At 41.3% G+C, this 22369-nt stretch overlaps 1 protein-coding gene across 1 annotated transcript; it reads right to left on the bottom strand.

The window, feature by feature from the left end:
- Positions 1–1301: 1301 nt before the first annotated feature.
- On the bottom strand, positions 1302–20747 carry LOC114134230 (GTP-binding protein Di-Ras1-like). Its single transcript, XM_028000665.1, has 3 exons — positions 20512–20747; positions 9402–9742; positions 1302–8812 (listed from the first exon to the last, which is right to left on the bottom strand). Exons 2-3 carry the CDS (start codon positions 9708–9710, stop codon positions 8525–8527), a joined length of 597 nt encoding a protein of 198 aa, XP_027856466.1. The 5' UTR covers positions 9711–9742; positions 20512–20747; the 3' UTR covers positions 1302–8524.
- Between the last annotated feature and the right edge of the window lie 1622 nt (positions 20748–22369).

Raw genomic sequence — 22369 nt, 5'->3', positions numbered from 1 at the left:
CCCAGCAGCAGCAGAAGGCTTGAAGACCTCTAGCTGCCAAAAGGCATCTCTGTCTCCACCGGACTACCTCCAGGCTGAGGCCACGTCCATGTCAACGTCACACCGTCTCCATGGCGACCGTGCTGGGGACAGCATCCCCCCCTGGCAGATGTCAGAGAGCTAAGAAGTGTGAGTGGATGAGGAACAGGGAGACCGAGGGGCCGGCACCTCTGTGTGACTTTCTGATAGTGCGTCAGGGAGTTAACGGAGGTTATCTGAGACCTCCTTCATGCGACGACCTGTGAGATTATTCACACGCCTTCTAGATTTCCACGCTCCGTCATGTTCCATGAGCAAACAGCAGTGTGTTGCTGTGATTTTACGCTACAGGACGAGACAAGTGGTGCTGAAATGTGAAGCGTACGAGGTTTTCAATTCTGCTTTGAAAACTACAGAACGTGACATTTAATAATACAAATCTGAAAAGTGGCGCGTTCGCTTATACCCATTCCAGGGTCTGGAACCATGTTTGGTGCATCTACAGCTGCGTGTAAATCTACAGACTGGAATGTCAGCCTATTTCTTCTAGGTTGAGCAGTGCAGAGTGGCCGGTTGCCTCCTGAGCTGCCAGATAACTGGATCTTTATAGGACACAAAGTTTTGTGGGACAGTTTTGATCTCATCTGGACACGGCAACTTCTTCCATATATTTACTATGTTTCCTGCATGGCTGGTAGCAAACTGGAAGTTCAGCTTTGCGTGACGTTCCTCCACAATTGACTTGTTTTGGAACTTTTCCATATTGCTAGAATGTTGCCAGAATTGCTTGCAATACACGGGTTATAGATATAGAGTCTCCGACCTGAGCAGCAGATCTTTGCAGCTCCTCCAGAGTTACCGCAGGCCTCTTGACCTATGGTTGGTGTCATAGTGTTTCCATGTTTAGCAAATGGAAAGACGTTTATCTGACTTTTATTCAAACCCTCATCCTTATCTAAACTTCTGCAGTTTTTTTCCCTGACCTGTCCACTGTGTTTCTTGGTCTTTGTGTTTGCTGCTTGTTCTCTGATATTATCTAATAAACCTCTGATGCCTTCACAGAACAGCTGTATAAAAGACAACTGGGCTTCATTTGCTGCACATTTGACTTTAAAAGGCAGATGGTTGATTTTATTTCTGGGTTCTTGAGTATACAATTTTATTTTCCACTGACGGATCAATGTGTTGGTCTGTCTTCCCCTGAAAAAAAAAAATCCAATAATGGAGGATTAAATCGCAAGGCATTGAATATATATATAAAAAAATAACAACAGTATACGCTGCTCAGTTCAAATTTTATTATGAAAATCATTTTGCAGATTTGATTATTGTCATCCGTATATATATATATTTATTTATATAATTATTTATATATGTTAGTTTCCATTATTCAGAGGATGCATCAGCACAGTATATCTTAATAGGAAGACTATTGCTAGAATAAATATCTATACATTAAAAATCTCTGAATGAAAAAAAGTTCCAAAAACAGAAAAGAAAAAAAAAAATCATTACAAAAGCAAAAAGTGCTAAAAGGAAATGAACTATTTGCGTAAATTAAACCCAAAATCGCTGATAAAAGATTATTTTTATTTATTTATTTTTGCTAAAATTACAAAGATGTTTTTCACAGTTTGTGTCTTTGTTCTCATGCTGGCTGGAACACCGATAGGGACCATGCAGGAACGAAGAGCAACGGGATGCTAACAAACCACCTGATCCGCAACGTCGGTGTGCCCCACCCAAAGCAGCCCGCGAGGATCCCACCCGATCCGATAAGGTCATGGAGAGGTCAGCAGGGGTCGGTGGACGTACTTCTTCTTCTTCTTTATTTATTTTTTATTAATCTCTGTGGTTCGTAGTCTGAAACCTGGCTGAACAGGGCTAGAAACTGGCTATTCCTGGAAGAGAGGGGACCCAATGAACCGTTTTTTTACCTCAATCAAACATTTCTGCTTTAGGAGACCATGTGAACATTTTTAAACCTTTCAGGAGCAGAAAACGCCCTGTGACATGTGATTTACTAACTATTCTTACATGAGTATCTGTTTGCCACTATTGACAATGCTCAAATTGTTACATAAAAAACATGAGAACGTACATAATATTAAGAGTTTATTGTACTAAATCTAATTTAATCAGAACCACGAAATAAACTTCACAAGACTGCTCCATGTTTGTTGTTTAATTTCATGAGATCTATTACTATTAGCTGCTGTATGTAATCTCCTAATCCACATTGAACATTTTATGTGTCTGTAGATTTTTTCTTTTCAAAGATTTGCCTTGTGGGAACATTAAATCCATGACTGGACAGCAAAAAGAAAAGTCAGGCGGCTCTACTTTCCCATCCAAATAAAAATCATATAATTTTCCTCTCACATCTTGGAAATATTATATTGTTTTAACATTATTTACAGCTATCTACAATCCGATTTGAGCAGGGTCAGTTTTTATCACACACACACAAAACGAGTGGGACGAGCGTGAGACGAGTTCCTGCTTCAGCAGGGCAGATTTTCATGAACTGGGCATGTTGGGCAAAGCGAGGAAATTATGCAAAAGAAAATAAGTGGAAGAAAATGTTTCCAGCAGTGTGAAAGTGTGTGTTTTTGCTTCTTGGCACCTGTTTTTAAATGCTGGTCAAAAGTTTAAACATAATCTCTACGTAAACGAACCAGTTTTGTATCTTTAGTCTGCTTTAGTGAAAAAGTTAACTTTATTCAAACTAAGAATTGTGCTATTGCTTTTGCTCTGTCTGTGGGTTTGTAGCACTTTTTCAAAGCGCATTTAACATATTTACATATTTCATATTTGAGCTTTACTGGAGGGGAATGTTTGTCGTCATCGTTGTCTCGTTGAACAATTAAATTGCATTCTCTTCAACCATTTTGAGTTCTGAACCATTTTTCTGTCAGTGGCTGAGAAGTTTCTAATTTTCTGACTGCTGGTCACACAAACATACACAAAGCTGTGAGTTATGGTGTTTTACCAGGAGCCATTTTAGCGTCGTACTCCTGTCTGCAAGATGGCGGCAAGCAGGGCCCTGCAGAAAACAGTGAGAGGAACCGAGAAGATCATTGCTCCCTGCTGAACGTCTAGGAAAAAGAGGGCCATGTTGAACTGAAGCCATCGATGACATTATAAAGTAAGATTGTTTCACTGTAATCTGATTCAAATTCAAATTTTTAGTCAGACAGCAGCAAGACAATGAATTAACAATGTCCTTCACCTATTTTTAAATGCCAAATCGTTCCACAGTATGTTACATTTTCCATTGCATTTAGAATTGTGAAATATTGTGTTAGTAAAACAAATCTATAATCGTAATAGAAATCTTGTTCTGCTTTTATAGACAATTTGATCCAAGGGGAAATTTAAGGCTTTAGATGTTAGAACAGAGGTATGAAACATCAAAAACATTTTTAAAAATTAGGTTAAAATGAGGGTCCTGCAGAGAATAGTGAGGGGAGCTGAGGATGCCACTGGATTGTTCCCTACCTTTTGTCTGAGATCAGAAAAAGTGCAGAACAAAGACTCTGAACATTCTTATCAAACCCTCCATATTAATATTTTCACATTGGTCCCGCAATATCAAAGTCAAATCTACCACACTGCTACGCTAACTTTCTAAAATTTTCTTGATCGATTTTGCGTGGGTTTTTGGAATTTATAGTTTTTCACACAAATCTACTGAAGATCAGACATAAATGCTCTTCCTTTTTTTCTGTTGTATGTCTTTGTTTACACTGTGAAACTACAACAAAGTTAATTCAATCACTTTTCAAATATCCTGTGGCATGATAGAACCTCCACTACGCTTTCCTGTAGTTGGGTTTTTATTTTATTTCTCGAACCTCATCTTATATAAACAAACTTTAGCCTGGCTTTCAATAAGAACTGCACTGTGGTCCATAAAACAGAGTTTGCGGTCTTTAAAAATATTTAGCCAACTGTTAGGATGTAAAACTAAGGAGGATCTCTCTTTCTAGACTCCTTGACTGTTTAGTAATCTTCCTTTATTTCTACATTGTCTTGACAGTTTTAACTCATTGTAAAAACATCTCAAACCTGTTATTCATTCCTATTGTGTAAGATAGTTTTAGATGTTAGACTAGCTAATACCTATCCTTGTTGCTCAAGGACTTTTTTTTGCCATTTTCCAAGCCTTTTGCTGAAACTGATTTAAATGTACAGGTCCAATAAGTCCAATTTAAGCCCTTTGGATGCCAGAACAGTGGCATAAAGTATAACAACGATACAAAACTGGTTTGCTTGCATTTATTTCCAAAGATTATTCCTACTGAGGAACCAGGACCAAACTTCCCGTTTGGCTGTTGTGTGTCCGTGTGGGCGAACTTGTGTTGCACTGGAAGTCCCATGCAGAACCAACAAGGCGGTAAGCTAAGCCTAACACGACATCAGTTAGAACAGCAATCACAACACTCAGGTGTGCACATGAACAACTCATGGAGGCCAAAGTGTGCAAATGCAACAGAAAAATGTGACTAGAAAAATGTGCACATGCACGGATGCTTTTCACTGCTACACACAGACATATGAGCAGATAAATGAGGTGAGGGAAGCCCTGATTGGACCGGAGGCTGATTCTTTAACTCGTTCCGTCCACAGATGCTCCACGCGAGCGCCACTTTTGTTTGCTTCTCAAATAAACCCACGGTGAGCACAGCTGAATTTAAGATTTTCACACCGTGTCTATTTATAGCCTGGCTGCCTCCCTTTGCTCCCCTGTTTCGCGGTCCATCCAGCTCTCACATGCTGCCTCATTGTTCCCCTCTCCTTCCCAGCTGTATCATATTCCATGCAGGGACGAGTACAATGCCAGTCTCCTGTTAACGTCAGCAGAACAGCAGATTGCACAAACATGCGCACGCAATCTGGCATTTGCGTAAAGCCACCAGGCGCGTCGAGCTGACTTTTTTTTTTCTTTCTTTTTTTTTATGCAACGTGTGCCGCTATTAGATTAGATCAGCCGCCGGAGGTGGGCCTGAAAAATGACTGCAGGTCTTTTTGTTTATTCTGGTTTTATATGTATATATATATTTAGATAACCACATGCCCTGTCGGCTGCACCCCATCTGTCAAAATTAAAATATTGAAAACATAATGTAAGTCAAATGTGTTTCTTAGATATAAATTTAAATATATGTGTTTTTAAAAAAAATCAATAAAGCATCCCTGGCCTCTAACATGTAAAGGGTACGTTTAAAAGGTAACTGTGGAGTTTCAGAGGACCTCACATTAGTGCAAAGTACAACACAGCAATAACAACAAATACATTCAGAAAAAAAAACAATAATAATAATAAGTAGTAGTAATAGCTATGAAGTGAAATCTTTAGTTACATATTCACATTTGGATCTAACTGATAAAATCTGAAGAGCTGATGCATCAATAGCAAGATGATATGATGAGCAATATTATTGGATGGAAAATTACAGTACATAGCAACTACAGTAACCACACTTCCTGCTTACAAAGAGTCTCCTTCTAGAAAGACAGTGTTAAAGCATCTCTTTGCACGGGTAACATCTTACTTGAAGAGCTTTTCAGTCCTCTAGGGTAACGCGTGTTTATTACAGCTACGCATCCGGAGCATGTTTTGGGTCATTTCACTCAAATGAGCAGGTCTTCAAGTAAAATGTTCCCCTAAAATGCTCCGATCTTTGATAACGCTGCGCACAAACACAAGAGGTGGAGAAGGACGAGGAACAGTTGCTGTGCTTTTTTGTTGTTGTTGTTTTGCTTCTCTCCAAAGAGGAGGGAACACAGTTAAAATGGGTTCTCATATTTGTCTTTGGGTTTAAAAAGTACACAAGCAGATTATCCTCCACTCTAATTGTTGCTAAGAGCCCAACCTGAGAAAATGGAGAGAAAGTGAACAATTGATGTGGCTCGCCCAGCTCAGATTACGCTCTGCAAACACAGCCAGCCGATACCCTGTTGCTCAGCAGAACCACGACTTCGTTGTGCTAATGTACCGGAGAAATAAGACAATGGGACTGAGAGCAACCATTGATGACATTACACAAAGTATACAAAAGATACTTAGAAACAAAATAAATAAATAAAAAATGCACATAAAGATATGTTGGTAAAAAGTATTGTGCTTTTGGCTGTCCTGTGTACAACATTAAGAGCTCCTGCATGAAAAGGGTGTGTGTGTGTGTGTGTGTGTGTGTGTATTTCTGTCTTATGGACTTTGGACTTACAGTGGAGCTATTAGGTGGTACAACATGGGAAATTAAATGTGTGTGTGATATAAAGTGCAATGTGAGGGGATTTAAGCGGAATGAGTCCTATTTGTCTCCATGTAGTTAGTAAACAGTGACTGTCGGAGCCATATGCATGTTTTCTCTCTACTGACGACATGCGTGTGTGTTTATCCCGTCTCCTGCTTCCTGTTTGTGGATAAATGGATGACGATGCACAAATGGCAGACAAATCTCTGGTAAAGATATGTAAAGAGCCTTAGAATAAATTCATCTTTTATTCCAGTAGCTAATCTGATTAAATTGATTTTTACAAAGGTTCTCTTTACTTTTTTTTTGGTAACTCTTTAGAAAGAACAATGCTTCTGCCGTTCCAAACCTACACTACAGTGCAGGTGGTAAAAAAATGTACATTTAGTCAAAGTAGCTAGTAATCAACGACTTCCTGTCTCAGAGGCCAGTTTCTTTCAAAGGTAAGAGAAGATTTTAGCAAATGATGCTGGAAAATAGCAACATCTCTAAATCTACAGACTGAGGAATCTGTAAAATCTTCTAAAACAAACTGGATCTGCGGCACTTTAAGGTCACCAAACCTCCACGACGTCATGAACACACGGCAGCTACTAAACTGTGTTTGGACCATTTGGTTCATTGATCAGGTGAGAAAATGAACAAAAATGTCTCATCAATCCCGAAACAGAAGACGAATATGACAGAGGAGTTGTGATCCTGTGGGCTTGTTCCTCTTCCCTGCACAACCTGTAAGAATATACGAACTATGAAATTCTTTGAATTGTGTTTTTTTTTTTTTTATAAAAATGTGGCGTCTTCCAGTAAACTGAAAATCAGATTTCCCAAGACTTTTGGCAGGATAAGGATTCACAACATTAGGTGAAATCAAGTCAGGAATGTTTCCACAGACACAACATCTTAGTCCCCACACCTTAATTCTGCTTTTACTTCAAGTCTTTTACCATATCTTTACCAGAGGTTCAAATCTGTCTGCTGTGTATTTATAATCAAACCAGCAAAATAGAAACAGGACTAGCAGTTCTCCAAATGGACCGTGTTTTCTTTTAGCCTCCTGTTTTTCTCCCTCCTTCACTCTGCTTTAAATTTAAGGATTTCCTTCCCATCTAGCATGATTCTTAAAGATCATTACAAAGCAAACAGGATAGGATAAAAAGGCATAAAGAGAAACTTTCACATGAAAAGTGTCAAAGCGAGCTGATATTCTTGACCTCTTCCATTCGCCTCTCCATCTTGGCATTGATTATCCATCCTGGTAAAACAAGGCAGCCTCGTTTCTCCTTCTTCGTCCTGCGGTTCGCCTTCCTCCTCTTCGGTTATTCTATGCTTTATGAACGTTTTAAAAGGATTGTTGCGTGTATCAGTGTACAAGCTGGATCCCTCCTCACTTACGGTGATGATTCTCAGAGGTTTTGTTGCTAAGTTGTTTTTTTGTTTTTTACAAGACCAGAAGAGAAATGAATCTTTTTTTTCCCCTCTCCATCTCCGAGGAGGAACGATGAGGTGAATTGTTAACGCTATCAGACTTGAGTTGCTCCTCTCCTGTGACTGAGTGATTAGTTGAGGCTAAAGATGTTTAGGCTAGATGGAAGATATTTACACCCCCCCGTGGTTATGTACACCGGAGTCCAGTGCTGTGGCTCCGGGACCTGCTGGGTTGTATGTCCGGCTGAGTGCTGCTCATGCTGGCAGTCTCAGATGAGTGATTCCCGCAGTTATTAGCATAATGGACCGATTTCAGCAGATGACTGATCTTGAAGAAAGTAAAAACCGGTTATTTCTAAAGATGTTGGGATAGTGGGAGATGGAGAAGCACACATGAAGAGGCCAGATGAAAAGATAAATGATTTGAACTCATCGAGGACCTTTATTCTACTTCGACGATGGCTCCGATGTTTTGATGCACGCAAATCTCCGCAGCCTCCACGATTCCATTTCTCGCTCGTCTTCTTCTCCACGGTTCCTGGACGCTGCGCCGCCGTCTCACCTCCGCCCACTTAGACAAACACTTCTGAGCTGCTTCTTTCCGGTGCGCTGCTGTGGTTCTGAAATCCCAACTCAAACAAATGGAGGATGTGGATAATAAGATTCCCATTGCCATCGCAACATTTTTGCTTTGATTGGATAGACAGAGAGTCTCTCCTTTGTCCTGTCCTTCTCATTTATCCCTCCCGATCAGCATATCCTCACCTCTCTTCCCTCTCTCCTCTCTTCTCCTCTCCTTCCGTCTCCTCTTTCTCGATCTACATCACGCTGCATTTGCCCTTCAGTCTCTCTGCGCGGGACTGCTTCCCGGAGCGCTTGCCGTCGATGTTCAGGCTCATGTTCCTCTTCTTGTCCAGGTTGAGCAGCTCCTGGAAGAGCTCCGTGACGTTGTGGTTGGTCTTGGCCGACGTCTCCATGAAGGCGCACTTCCAGCGGTTGGCCTGGTCCTCCCCGTCCTTGGTCTCCACCTCACGATGGGTCTCATCGCTCTTGTTTCCCACCAGCATGATGGGGATGGCCTCGACATTGCTTTTTATGGCCAGAATCTGCAGGAGAGAAGAAAAGTGAGCATGGAAGGTTCCTGTTTTGAATTTCCTGGCACTGATTGCCACAAGGTAGAGTGTATTTTGTTGGGGTTTCATGGAATAACAGTACATATTTGCTTTCAGTTTCCTTTTTTTTTTACATATAAAATTTGAAATGAGTTTTCTGCATTTATAGTTACATCTGCCAGCCTTTTGAAGTATGCCTCTGCCAGCTTTGCACATTTACAGGATGCAAACTTTACCCATTCTGCTTTGTGACACGCCTCAAACTGGGTCACAATGAACAGAGAACTTCTGGACTTGAACTGGACCGTTCTAAATCATGATCATGCGTCCACCTAAACACCTCCATTGTTGCTCTCTGACAAGTTTTCTTCCTTGTCAGAGATTGCCTTGTCTTGCAGACAAACATTCAGTCTTGTGGACTGAATATTTTTGGAAAGCTAGTGAAGTCACAGAGTGTCATTCATACATTATTAACCAAAACACATCTCTATCAATCTCATATTAACTTCCGATTTAGAGTCATTCCTTGTTGTTATATACATATACACTCAGAGAAGAAGGCCTTTAATACACAGACACACACCTGCTGATAAATGGGTTTCAGCTCCTCCAGAGACTGTTTGCTTGTGATGGAGTAGACCAGGATGAAGGCGTGGCCCTTGGAGATGGAGAGGCGCTGCATGGCTGGGAACTGGTGGCTGCCCGTGGTGTCTGTGATCTGCAGGGTGCACACGCTTTTATCGCAGCTGATCACTTGCCGGTAGGTGTCCTCCACCGTGGGGATGTAGGTGTCCCTGAACGTGCCCTTAACGAAGCGCAGGACCAGGGAGCTCTTCCCCACGCCTCCCGCGCCGAACACCACCACACGGTAGTCGTTGCTCTGCTCCGGCATTCTGCCTCTGCAGGCTTAAGACAGTGCTGCACCTGAAGCGGCAAAGATGGAAGCAAAGGGAGGAGAAAGACAATGTAACGAGGCAGATGGAAGAGAATCTTACTTGAGATTTATTTATTTCTGACAAACTTATCAATGTTGTTAGCAATTTTTCATCTGTTTAGCCTCAACCATGGTAACTGTAGTACTTAAAAATATCGATGAAACTGAACTCAAGCACCAGAGAGATTTTTTTTCCCATTTCCTGTACAAAATATATAATCAGCAAATAGTGGACCTACAGATGAAACAAATATTCCTGGAATAGGCTTTCCAAAAAGAAGCTCATAAGGAATTACATAATTCCCTATACTTATATAGGGAAATTTACAATAATAATTTTCAATTTTCTACATTTTGCTCAAAGTTCAAAGTCACTTCTTCGATATCCCTCAGAGAATCTTGTCCAACATTCGCAGTTCTGTCATTTTTCTCAAGTGCAGATTTTGTGTACTTTTGTTTGTAGACGTACCTAACTCAATTATTGATCGAGTTACTTGTGGAGCACAGAACAGGCACGTAAATGTGCATCAGTAAAGAATAATAAAGGAAAATACTCATCCTGAAAGGCGTAATTCTGGAACCTCCACCAAAGTCACACCAACCAACCAGTAAACCAAACAACCAAGTCATTTCAACCAACCAATCTACCAAAGAAAAAATCAGCCAATCAAACAAGCAACCTACAGATGAAATAACTAACCATCCAATCAATCAATCTGATTGGTTGATGGAAATTACCCAAACAATAAAACAAGCAGGAAACCAAAAGCAAGCAACAGACAAAGGAAGCAGCCCTCTAAAAAGAAAAGCCAGCAGGAGTGTAAACAAAGAAACAAGCAACTAGCCAGGCAGAAAAGTGATCAACTAAAGCAAATATGTAACCAACTATATAGACTATAACAAAAAGTAATTAACAACAAGGAAAGCAAACAAATAACTAACTAGTGAAGCAATCTGCGGACCGACAAGTTTTATGAAGTGACGCTGTTTACCTGCTGGTGACATATTGTCAGTGTCGCTTTAGTTCTTTGTTTAGTGATTATTATCAGTGCAAAAATATGTTGTGAGTCAAGAAATAAACAAGCTTCCTCATCCAGTAAGAGAGATTTCATGTTTAAAAAGATAATAATAAAAAAGCTGTGAAATGACACCAGCTGCACTGCAAGTTTAACCTGCTCCACACGAACCATCTCCTCACGCAGTCTGCGGCGACCTTCGTGAGTCCTTGTATTTGTTGTGCGCCTCCGCCTGAATGTGCCGTCGTTCATCTTCCGCAGTTCAACGCTCGCCTTAAGGTCCCGCAACAAGAAACTCCCTCGGATGTGATTATGCGGCTCTGCTACCTTCTGCTGTAATAAAACTGCAAATTGGCGTCAATATGATACGAAATAAGTGGATTTCTGTCATGCTTGCACCGCAGGGACCAACAATTGATGTGCAGGGCATCCGCAATTGGATTGCTGGATTCTAAATGATATCAGTAAAAGGAGTTCAAGATAAATGGAGAATCTGCAGGCGCCTCTTGAGCTTTAAACAGACTCCCTCTCTCTTTGGATACGGGCGGTGAGACGACTACGCTGGAAAGTTAAGCACAGATTAATTTGCAGGAGAGCTTCTGGCCTCCATATATACGGCTGCGGAAACTGTTCTCTGGTCACGAATAAAAAGTCTTGTTTCCTAAGTTGGTGATAAAAACTTGTTTTGATTGAATCTCCTGCCAGAGTCAGATCTGACTAATCCTTAACCTTCCCGGGCTTCTGGTTGATCAAAGCGTTTCTCCTTTAAATCTCGGCAGATTGTCTTTACGGCCGCGCTAATGGGAGTGTGTGCTGCCTGATGCCGTTTAGTTGTCTGCAACATTGCTCTGACGCAAATCTGAGTAAACAGGCAACGCTGCCAGGAACGATCATAGTCTGCGTGTTCCCTCAAACTCTTGGATTCGACGAGGCCTTCAGTCAGACTAAAGTGTCGCGCTCCGAGCTGCTGGATCTGCTCTGCTTTGTGTCAAACAGAAACACACACACACACACACACACACACACACACACAAAGGAGGACGAGTCTGAGCATTATGAAAAATGAATATGACTGAAGAGTTGTTGTTTTTTTTGCTACATTAAATTATATTATGTATCAAAGTCTGGTGCCTGTCTTTGGAGAGATCAAAGTTGATCGGTCTCTGAATATTTTATAAACTAAAATGTAATAAAATAATTACAATAATCCGTCTCAAAACAGATTGAAATCTGCCTACATTTAAAAAAAAAAATTATTTATTATTTATGGTTGTATTAAGATAAATGACTTTTGAGGAAGTGTGTGACACAGCAGTAGTATTTGGCGTCCTGTACACCAGTTCTGGGACAAACTGATTCACATTTTTCATAAAATAAAGAGACAGGAAATTCAAAAGAATGTAATAAATTAGGACTCTTAAGAATGTGTGGATTTTTGTAATTTTGCTAGATTTTCTAATGTTGTATTTTCATGTTTAGAGATATTCCATTTAATATAAGTGAAATAGCACTAATAAACTCGAACGACTTCCTCAAAAGGAAACACTTAAGGCTTAGAGTACTATTAGTTAAGAAATATTGATTTGGACTCTCAGTCCACCGGGAAACACGACTATTTTAAAGAGCTTAAAATTGAAGGGAACTTTGGGGGAAACACTAAAGTCAAATCAGCTTTTGTTGATAAATCTATCTTTGCTTTTCATCACCACCCTAAAAACTGCATGTTGGCTTAACGGGGTTACAGTAAAATACTCCTGGATGTGTCTGAGTCTGTGTTGTCTCTTGTCATGAACAGGTAAACCAGATCTCACCTTAACAAACTTAGAATCCAGAGAAACTCCTACTAGTTTATAAATTACTTGTTCTTAAACATGGGGTTTTACTTTTTTGTTTTCTTTTTTCTGCTTTTCCTCTTTCCTTTGGTTTGTTGTTTTGTTCCATTTCCTTCTACCTCATGTAAAGCATTTTGAATTGCCTTGTTGTTGCTCAATAGAGCTATCAATAGTGCTATTGATAGCTCTTTTGCTATTGATATCAATAGCGCTATTGATAGCATTTGAGCTGATAGCATCCTGGTTTTTAGACTTATAAAAATCACAATGTAATGAACAAAAATGTAAGAAATCTGAGACAGTATTTTCATTTAAGTTTACATTTTACCTGCTGCTTAAATTCTATTACTTTCAAATGCCATTCTTGTTTTTTTCTATAGTGTCTTTGCTTTCTGATAAAGCCGATTGAGCTACTTTAAACTTGAACGTCTCGTCTCGCCTATCTGGGGATCTCAAAAATGTTCACATGTTCTTTTGCATCCCTGTCTTTCTCCTGCTACCTAAGCATCCTCTTGATTTTTCCATCCTTTGCTCTCCCTCCCCTGGTCTCCATGCTGTTGGATCAATGGACTCGTGGCCCCCGTAGTTTTAATCGATGGAGCGTGCTTCTCCAGGCCCCGGCGGTCCGTCATCCTGCCTCTCCGTTTTATTTTGAGCCCCAGATTTCAGCTTCAGCTCATCAAAACCATCCTCCGCTCTTCTACCCTCCTCTCTCACCTGAGCTAAAATTAGCCGCCTCTCTTCTCTTCCGTCAGCAGCCAGAGCTGCACACACACAGACAGGTGCGCCCTCGCGGGTGACACACATACTGCACTTCCACTCGTTCACCGTTTGTCCTTGACATGGAGCCGCCGAGATGGATGGCGCTCCTCCCCGACTCGAGCCGTCTCGCCGCATTTTGCCTCCTCTCCTCTTGTTTTATTTGAAACGAGAGGACTGCAGTTCCCTAATGAATTAATGGTACGCTTTAAAACGCATCTGTGGCTGCGCAGCCAGACTCCATTAGTGGATAGTATTGGCACAGAGCGAGCGGGTCCCTCTTCCCTGCAGATGCAGTGCAGGCTTCTCTGATTTATTTTACAGAGAGCGCAAAGAAATGCCACCTTTGGCAAAAAAATATATATATATGCACATAATTTGCCTCAGAAGAGCCACTTCCACCGCAGCATGAAAGAGGCGCATTAACCAACATCAAAGACAATGCCATTCAACAGATCAAGAGCGTGATTAAATAGACACCCACAAAGCGGTCCCACGGTTTCTGTCAGTGAAAGGGTTTTAATCAGGGTGCTCATACTGGAATGCTGTGGATACATGGCTATTTGGTGATGAGTGTTTTACAGGATCAACAGATTATCAGTTGAAACATTAGGCCCTCGTCTGGTGTGTGTGGGCGTGTGTGTGGGGGGGTGTATGTGTGTGTGTCCAGAGAAGAAATTGCTAGGCACAATGTCCAAAAGCTGCAAAAAGTTTTGATCTGTGTGCATCTGTGCAGTGAAGCAGCAAACTCCCTGTTCCCTGTTCAGACTGGCTCGGTTTTTATTCAAGTGTGTGTCTGTGTGTGTGTGTGTGTGTGTGTGTGTCTCGGTGTGCATGAGTGCTTTCGATTGCAATCAGCATTTTTTAGCGTGGTAATTTTAAGACTCAGGGATTTTTTTTTAATTTGGTTTGAACAGTGTCTGGAGATTCAATTCATAAAATAAATTTTGATTTTAGACGCAGTCGTGCCTCACTGCTCTCGCTCGCTTATCATTTGTATTGACTTTAAACTTAGGTTTATACATGTGAATATATATATATTTTTTAATGTTTCCTGCAACAACAATAGACATGTTTCTCTCCATTTTGTGTTTGTCTGCATATATAAAAAGGGGATTTATTTGTTGTTTTTCTTATGTGGAGCTACGTTGGACAGCCATGACTGCCGTCTTTCTTTCTGAGGAAAATATAGAAAGTTTCTCAAAACTGAAAGTGCCTCAGGCCATTTAAATACATGTAAACTGAGCCTTAATACAAGTAGAAAGGTTTCAGACAGTGGCGGCACTGGCATGAATAGCGCCTCGGGCAAGACACTCCTTTGGCCCCCTACCAAAAAACATTATATTTGAGTAGATCATCTACATGCCCTTTATTATTTCTGGCTTATTTTACTGACTTTATAACATGGTCACATAGAGGCCTGGTGTAACTGTAATGACAATTTGCTTTTTTATGTTTTTTCTAGCCATTAATTCTAATAGTTATTGTTTTCAACAAAGACATTTCTGACTATATTATTTACAATGAACTTTCTGGAAAGGACAAATACAAGCACAGTTTCCTAAAAACCTCCATTTTTAAATAGACAAGGATGAAAAACATCGAAGCTGTCGTGTACCGAACACTCAGTCTACTCCACATTAAGAAATGTTTTCCAGGATAAGCAAATTATTTACTAGTTTGGCTGCAAACGGGAAGCTCTGATCAGATGCCAACCTCGGCATCATCCACCAGAAATAAACGAGCGGCCATATTTTCTTACAGTGCTTGCACTTTGCCCACCACCAGGGGGCATCCATTCCCTCTCGCGAGCAGATAAACGAGCGAAAACTCATTCGAGGGTGCAGATATACAAGTTATGTAGCACTCCTACCATCCCCTGTTAAAATGGCACCCTGGTTGTTGTGCCATCTGGCTTCCGCACCAGTCTGACCGTTTTCAGCCACCAACACGCCGTCTAGACAAGCAAAGCGCAGCCAATAAGTTCTTCCGTATATAGATCTTGTCAAAGCACATTTATAGCACAGTTATAAGTACACTTGTGTTAAATGCCGTCTAAAGTGTAGCATTTAAGCCGCTGCATGCGTTGAACAGCCCTTTCCACAACACTCTATAATCATCACTGCTCCCAAAGAAACATAATAAGTGTTTACAGGAATGCTGATATTTGCGCCGTTTTACTGGTTCTGATTAACATTTCTGCTGGTATCTGCACATCCCCGCCGCTGTGCCGTTTTGACGGTCACTTATTGTAAATAGTCCGTCTTTGTACGTTTTTAAATGAACTCAAATGCACATTCCTTTTCACTGGAGTGCACCATTTCTTTTATAACAGTATTTATGTTGACGTGTGTTGAAAAGCGTACAATACGTTCCTCTGTATTTCTCGTGTCAACCTACTTTCTTCGCTGCCGTCGCACAGAAAGCTCCCGAATGTGGGACAATAAAACGATATTTCTGTTCCGTTACACACTAAACACCGAGTTACTCACCACATTACATAACAGCACTGCATTGCATTACCGAAATGACTCAACTGATGTGAAGCCAGATGAAAATTATGAGCAAGACCCTGGCTTTCATCTGTGTCTATCCACTGCAACGTCTGACATTTTCAGGGAGCATATCCGCCTCACAATATAAGACACTCAGGCACTGTTGGCTTAGGAGCTAATTACTGAGCTTAACCTACGCTGCACAGCTTGGAGTTGACCCAATTCCCAGGAATTAAGTAACCAACAGTCTTTGGGTTATGGGCCATCTGGACCCAAAACTTTCTGACACGGAAACAATCAGTAAAAGTCACGTTATTACTGACAAAATCAATTTTAACTGACTGACTATCGAAGATCTGACCGGTAATACGCTACAGCATCACATAAGGTGTCAGGTTTCCCTCTCTTAAGTGCGCCGGATGGCTGTGTATGTCAATTTTTAGCTGAAAACTGAAAATACATGCAGTTTTCACCTTATCTATCAGATTTCCGCTCTGACTTGCTTTGTTCTGAATAAAACTGGAGGCATACGGCTCCTTTGGGCCGTCTGTATAAAACTTTACTAGGAAACGTTTGACAGATTGATACCTGGAATGCTGTAACCTTAGTCATGCTGGTTCTGTGCGGCAGTAGTTGGTGTCAGAGCATGCATTAGTTTGGAGTATTAGTGATACCTCGGGATCCCCGGGCTGCTCTCTCCATATGACCCTGCTAATCCCTCAGCCTGTCGTCTGGGACACAGACAGAGGTCTGTGTCCCAGACACAGACCTCTTACAGTGAGGCAAAATGTGCTAGATTTATTCACTTAGGCTATTTTAAAATAGTTGTTTTGCATCATTTCTCTATGTAACCCTCTGCCTACCCTTGAGGCTCTGGCACAAACAACGCTGCTGGTGGTGCTTGGGAAACACCCCTGGAGTGCCGGATGAAAAGCAGATTTGAAGGTCTGGGTTGATCCTATGGTTCTGCTGAACAAAGATCAGTGGATAACAGAAAGCCAGTTGATCTCTGTAAGGTTGAATAAGGTCAGGAAAAGGTAACCCCACAGCTCCCAGTCCAAATACAAACTGGTTAGTGCAGCTATTTTTTATTAAGACGTTTAAAATACTTATATTTCACAAGTGGAAAGTGCTGGATCAGAAAATTAGACGATGGTGTGGATGATGGCAAACGGGAGTCAAATTACAAACTCGAGGATTTGCAATTTCTCATGCAAGAAAATACCCCATAAAATCATGTGGAAGGAAAACTGTATGAGTGTTTAAAATAAACTGATGCCGTCAGTATAAATGATGAACTTTGTTATTGATATTTTCTACAGTATTTTCGCAGGATACATGGATGGGCATGATAGAACTTCACTTCATCTGGTCCCTCAGGACAACTGACAAATTTCAAACATATATGTTTGAAATTATTATTATTCGTAGTATTATCATAAACAATTTGAAGTTTAAAGTATAAAGCAACAATGGCTGCAGCATTTTAAAGGGTCGGATGTACAGTTTGAGACTATTTCAACAGCGGCTCGTTTCAATCCGGTGACAAAACACGACATGTGGGAGACCAGTTCCTTTATTTTGGATGAACATAAACACACTGCTAAGGCGAGTTGTGGATATTTTTCTTTTACCTTAGAAAGGAAAGGATTTTTTTTGCATCAGATATCCAGGAACCGGACTCTCATGTGTCTCAGTCTTTATCTGGCAGAATCACAGTACACAAACTTTAATATATTCAATTTAGCTTGCAAGCAACAAGTAAACACAAATAGTTCATTCTAGCTGTCAAACGAAGGAAAGTGATGCACAGCTTTTACATTTTTTGCACTTCACAAAAAGTTTAAAGCTCCCCTTCGTCAGTGCCTTTGTAGGGCCATCTTTTATTATATTTTATTATTTTATTATATCTTTTGTACCCACCATATTTGTGCATCTAAACTCGCAAATATTTTCAGGTTATTTTCACCTTCTAGCAGGTTTTCTTCCAAGATTGTCCTGTGTTTCCCTCCATCCCACCACATCAACTCTGACCAAAAAAGATGCATCCCCACAGCATGATGCTGCCACCACTATTTTTAAGGGATGGGAATATGTGACGTTCACCCCTCCACATAGCAGCCAGGCTAAAAACGTAACCTTTGCTTCCGTTACCAGAGCTCCTTCTCCCCCTACACACAGATTTCTTATTTGCAGATCTGCAGCGTCCTCAACTGACTCGATGACGTTCTCTGGCTTCTCCAGAGTTACCGTGGACCTCTGGTCTGCTTCCCAGATTAACGCTCTCCTTGTCCATCTAGGTGGACAGCCGTGTCTTGGTACATTTGCGGTTGTGCCAAACTATTCCTATTGTAGTGCGACTAACTCTCGCCCAGTCAACAGATCCCTGAAGGGTGAATTAGCGTCTGTGATTAATGCTCGTCTTTCCCGGCCTGTCAGTTCAGGAGGGCGGCCGTGTATTGGTAGGTTGGCAGCGGTGCCACGCTCCTTTCCTTTTGGATGATGGATGATGGATGATGGATTATGCGGCGCTCAGTGGGATTTCCAGGACTTGGGGAACCTAACTCCCCTCTAAACTTCTCCACCATTGCATCCCTGTCCTGTCTGCTGCTTTCTTTGGTCTTCACGATGCAGTTTGTTCTCAAATAATCTCTCAGCAGACCAGAGAGTAGATTACAGAACAGCTGATGTCACATTGAACACTTTGGGTGACTTCTGTGTTAGATTTAATTTGGGTATCAGATTCAAGGGGTCCAAATGCAGATTTTCATTTGTACAGTCTTTTTAAAAGCCTTGTATGATTTTCCTACTATTTTATACTTTTGCACTACTTTGAGCTTGTTTGTCACATTGAATCCAAATAAAACCGTTGCGTCCAAAAGTTTTTGCATCATGGCCCAGAATCCTGAAGTTGAAAGAGCTACATTGTTTTTACAACTTAAAAAACTAAATAGTATTGTTAATTTTCTTCTTATCTGTGCAGCAATGATTTCAAGTACAATATTTTTTAATGAAACAAAGAAGCATTTCTTAACAAAAGGTGAACAGTCTCCTAAATTGGGGGTAATTTGTTTCGGCTTATTTGGTCTAGAAAATCTTGAATCTGTTCCCAGCAAAAAACAACAAAAAAAACTTTTCTTCTAAAAAGAAAGAAATATATATATTGTATATATAGGATTATATTTCTCATTGTAATTCTCATACTAAAAAAAATTACAAGTGTGTCCACTGGAGGGCCAAATTTGCACCAACTCCCAGTCGGAGGCCACACAAAATTGTTCAACGGGTCACAGTTTGGATATCCCTGAAATAAAACATATAAAACACAAGTTCTTGATTATGCAAATAAATAAATAAATAAAAGTTCAAAGGATAAAGCACCACAGTATGTGACAGTATGGACCACCTTATATCAGCGTCATATAAGTTATATTGTAGAAAAGATCCAAATAACATCATAATCATCTAAAATGAACCCAATCCCATCTTCAGCAGCATCATCTTGACTGTTACCATGTATTGAGTCATTTCTTCATCCAGCCTCAGCAGTAGAGGTGTATGTTGTTATGCAACTGTACCGTGACTTTTACACACACACCCACACACCCACACCCACGCAGACCTAAAACACTGTCCCATCACTTATCCTCCGACACGTTAAATAGAGTCTGCATCTCCGCACTGTGCTCTCCACCACACTCTGCAAAGCTTCACTCCCGAAATTTACTGCCATAAGTCTTCATGTATGGATCTACACGACTGGCGTCGCTTACAGGAAGTAGAGTCACATATATGCGCACACATGAAAAAAGAGAGAGAGAGAGAGAGGCGGGGGGGGGGGGGGGGAGGGTGTAAATGATTCATAATTTCATTCTACATGTCCCGACGGCTCTCCTCTTCAGTCACGGCACTGAAAACAAACAGCGCATCGACTGTCGGAGGAGGAGAATCTAAAAAGCCCAGATCCAGATGGAGGATTAACCGTGACATTTGCCACACACACACACACACACACACACACACACACACACACACACACAAAAAAGGACGACTTTATGCGTCACGTCAGCGTCATATTTAGTGTATAGTCGTGCAAGTCGTCGTGCATCTTTCGCCGGGGCTGTAGACAGGAAAGGGTGGCAGAAGAGGGCTTGCTGTCAGTCCGCAGATTGGTGCGCAACGCCATTACAGACCACCCTACTCTGCTCGGTTCATTCATAAATACCAGAGGATCGCCATCTCGCAGCGGTGCATCATTTGGAAGTCGCAGAAGCCCCCCGCCCCCAATCCTCTGCCTCACTTTACTTCTCAAAGCCATGAAATAATCCTGACCAGTGTGTCGTTTCTAACCCCACCACCACTCCTCTCCCCTCCAATATGGCTGTGCGGGCATATGGGCAGCGGCGGCTATAGAATGAACACGATCGAGATTTCCGAACGGAATCGAGACTCGTGATAGGACGTCGATGTGGAGGAGACTAAAGAAACGACGGCGGCGTGAACACATCGGAGGAGAGCCGCGGGAATCCTGGTGCGCACAAACAGCAAGCGCAAAAAGCACCGCGGCTACAACAGCCACCAAATACCAACATCTAATATTTGCGCGTAAAAAAAAAAAAAAAAAAAAGAGGCGGCGAAGAGCGAGCGGCTCCCATACCTGGTCGCGGTGGATCTTCAATGCGCACGGCTCCGCTTCAGGCTCGTCCTCGGTTCGGAGGGGTCAAACGCAAACGCCGAGAGCGTCTTAAAGCATTTTTTTACACGACTCATGTAGAGCTCATGTCGTCCGATTCCCAGCACCACCGACAGACTCGCACTCTCTTCTCTCTCACACACACTCACGCACACGGACACGCAATCTCAGTCTCTCTGCCCTCCTCTCTCTTTCTCCAGCAGATAGGACGAGGGAGGTGCTATCCCCTCTCCCTTGTCTGTAGGCAAAAAAAAAAAAAGACAGTCAAGCAGAGGACTCATTCATATTCGTTGCAGATTTACGTTTAAAGTGTTATTAGATATTTTCTACTAACACATTTCATCTGACTGGATGTAACATTAAGATGTTGGAGAGGTTCGACTTTGAGAATCTGTAGAGAGAGTTTGAGATGAGGGTGATGATTGGAAATCATCACCAAAAATTTATTGGGGGGGGGGGGGGGGGGGGGGGAAGTAAAAAAAAAGAAAAAAAAAAAAGGTCAAAATTATAAGAAGCAGATCAAGCTACGCACACTTTTTCAAAAAATAAAAGGAAATTTAATCATAATTATCTTTCAATTGAAACGTATATTACGTTGTTTGAAGTACATCTGTATTTTTCTTTAAAAACTCCAACATTTACTGTGTAAATTTAAATGATGATCTTTCCTGTAAGTCATTTACTCAGTTGTCTAAATGTTCCTGAGAGCTGCTTCACATCTTTAAGTCTGATACTATAGAAACACCCTGACAGGACGAAACCTCTGTTACACCACAGAGTCTGTCATTTTGGCTGTTTTGGGGTTTTTTTTCAATCAATTTTAAATAGATTAGATTTATATATGATCTTTTCAAAGTGCAACATTCAAAAGAATCTTTCACTCAGATTTTAAGAGAGGAACAGCGTCGTTCTATAGTATATCACTCTGTTGTTCACCTTGTAGAAATGTAATTTCTTTCTAAAACAGACTGATCTGGTTGGTGGATCAGATGTTTACAGTGTTGTTCCTGAACAACACTGTAAATACTGTATAACAGGAAATTCTATTGGACAACTGGTGTGCATGTTAATTAAACGCATCTTATTCAAACTCAATGTTGTGTCTTGAAAAAGGATCATTAGCACTCAAGAAGGTTTCTCTGGTGTAAGAAATTTTAGAAATCGAGTAGAAACCTTTTAGGTCAAACGATGAAAGGAAGTGTTTATTGTATGAAAATGTGATTAGAACTGAATGAAAAGAAAATAAATTATGTAGATTTTATTAAATGTATCCACAAAACTGCCACGAAAGCAGATCAGCACCATGGATAGCGACATTCATCTCCCCTGAAGGCTCAAGGACTTCATGAATGCAGCACATTATACATATTAATAAGGCGAGAAAACACGCAGTGGAAAGAATTAATGATGTGATGACGGATCCAAACACGATGTACCAGGAAGTGAGCTGTCGGCTGTGTAACGACACCCAAACGCATCCGGAACCCACATTATTTGCCCTGGCGTGTCCAGAATCTCCCTCCTGCCATCAGACAGATTTAAATGTTCCCCATCGTCTCTCTGGTGCTGAAGTAAGACCACGGACCTTTCCTCCCAGGCCCGGTTCTCTGGCGTGCCGGGTGGACGGAACAGCCTCCCTGTATGACTCACCAGCTCTGCATCTACTCCGCATTGAGTTTGTCTCCCTCTGTCGGCGAGAAGGGGAACTCCCCGCGGTGGAAACGTTTTCTTCCATTTTCCACACTTAATTTAATCATTTTAGGTCTTCCGTGAAGCTCGATGACTTTTAGGAGGTTTTGCTTCACAGCTTTTCAGGCACCTT

The sequence above is a fragment of the Xiphophorus couchianus genome, chromosome 19 (assembly GCF_001444195.1).
Source record: "Xiphophorus couchianus chromosome 19, X_couchianus-1.0, whole genome shotgun sequence".
NCBI lineage: Eukaryota > Metazoa > Chordata > Actinopteri > Cyprinodontiformes > Poeciliidae > Xiphophorus > Xiphophorus couchianus.
The sequence above is the reverse complement of the archived record's forward strand: the minus strand, read 5'-3'. Positions and strand labels throughout refer to the sequence as shown.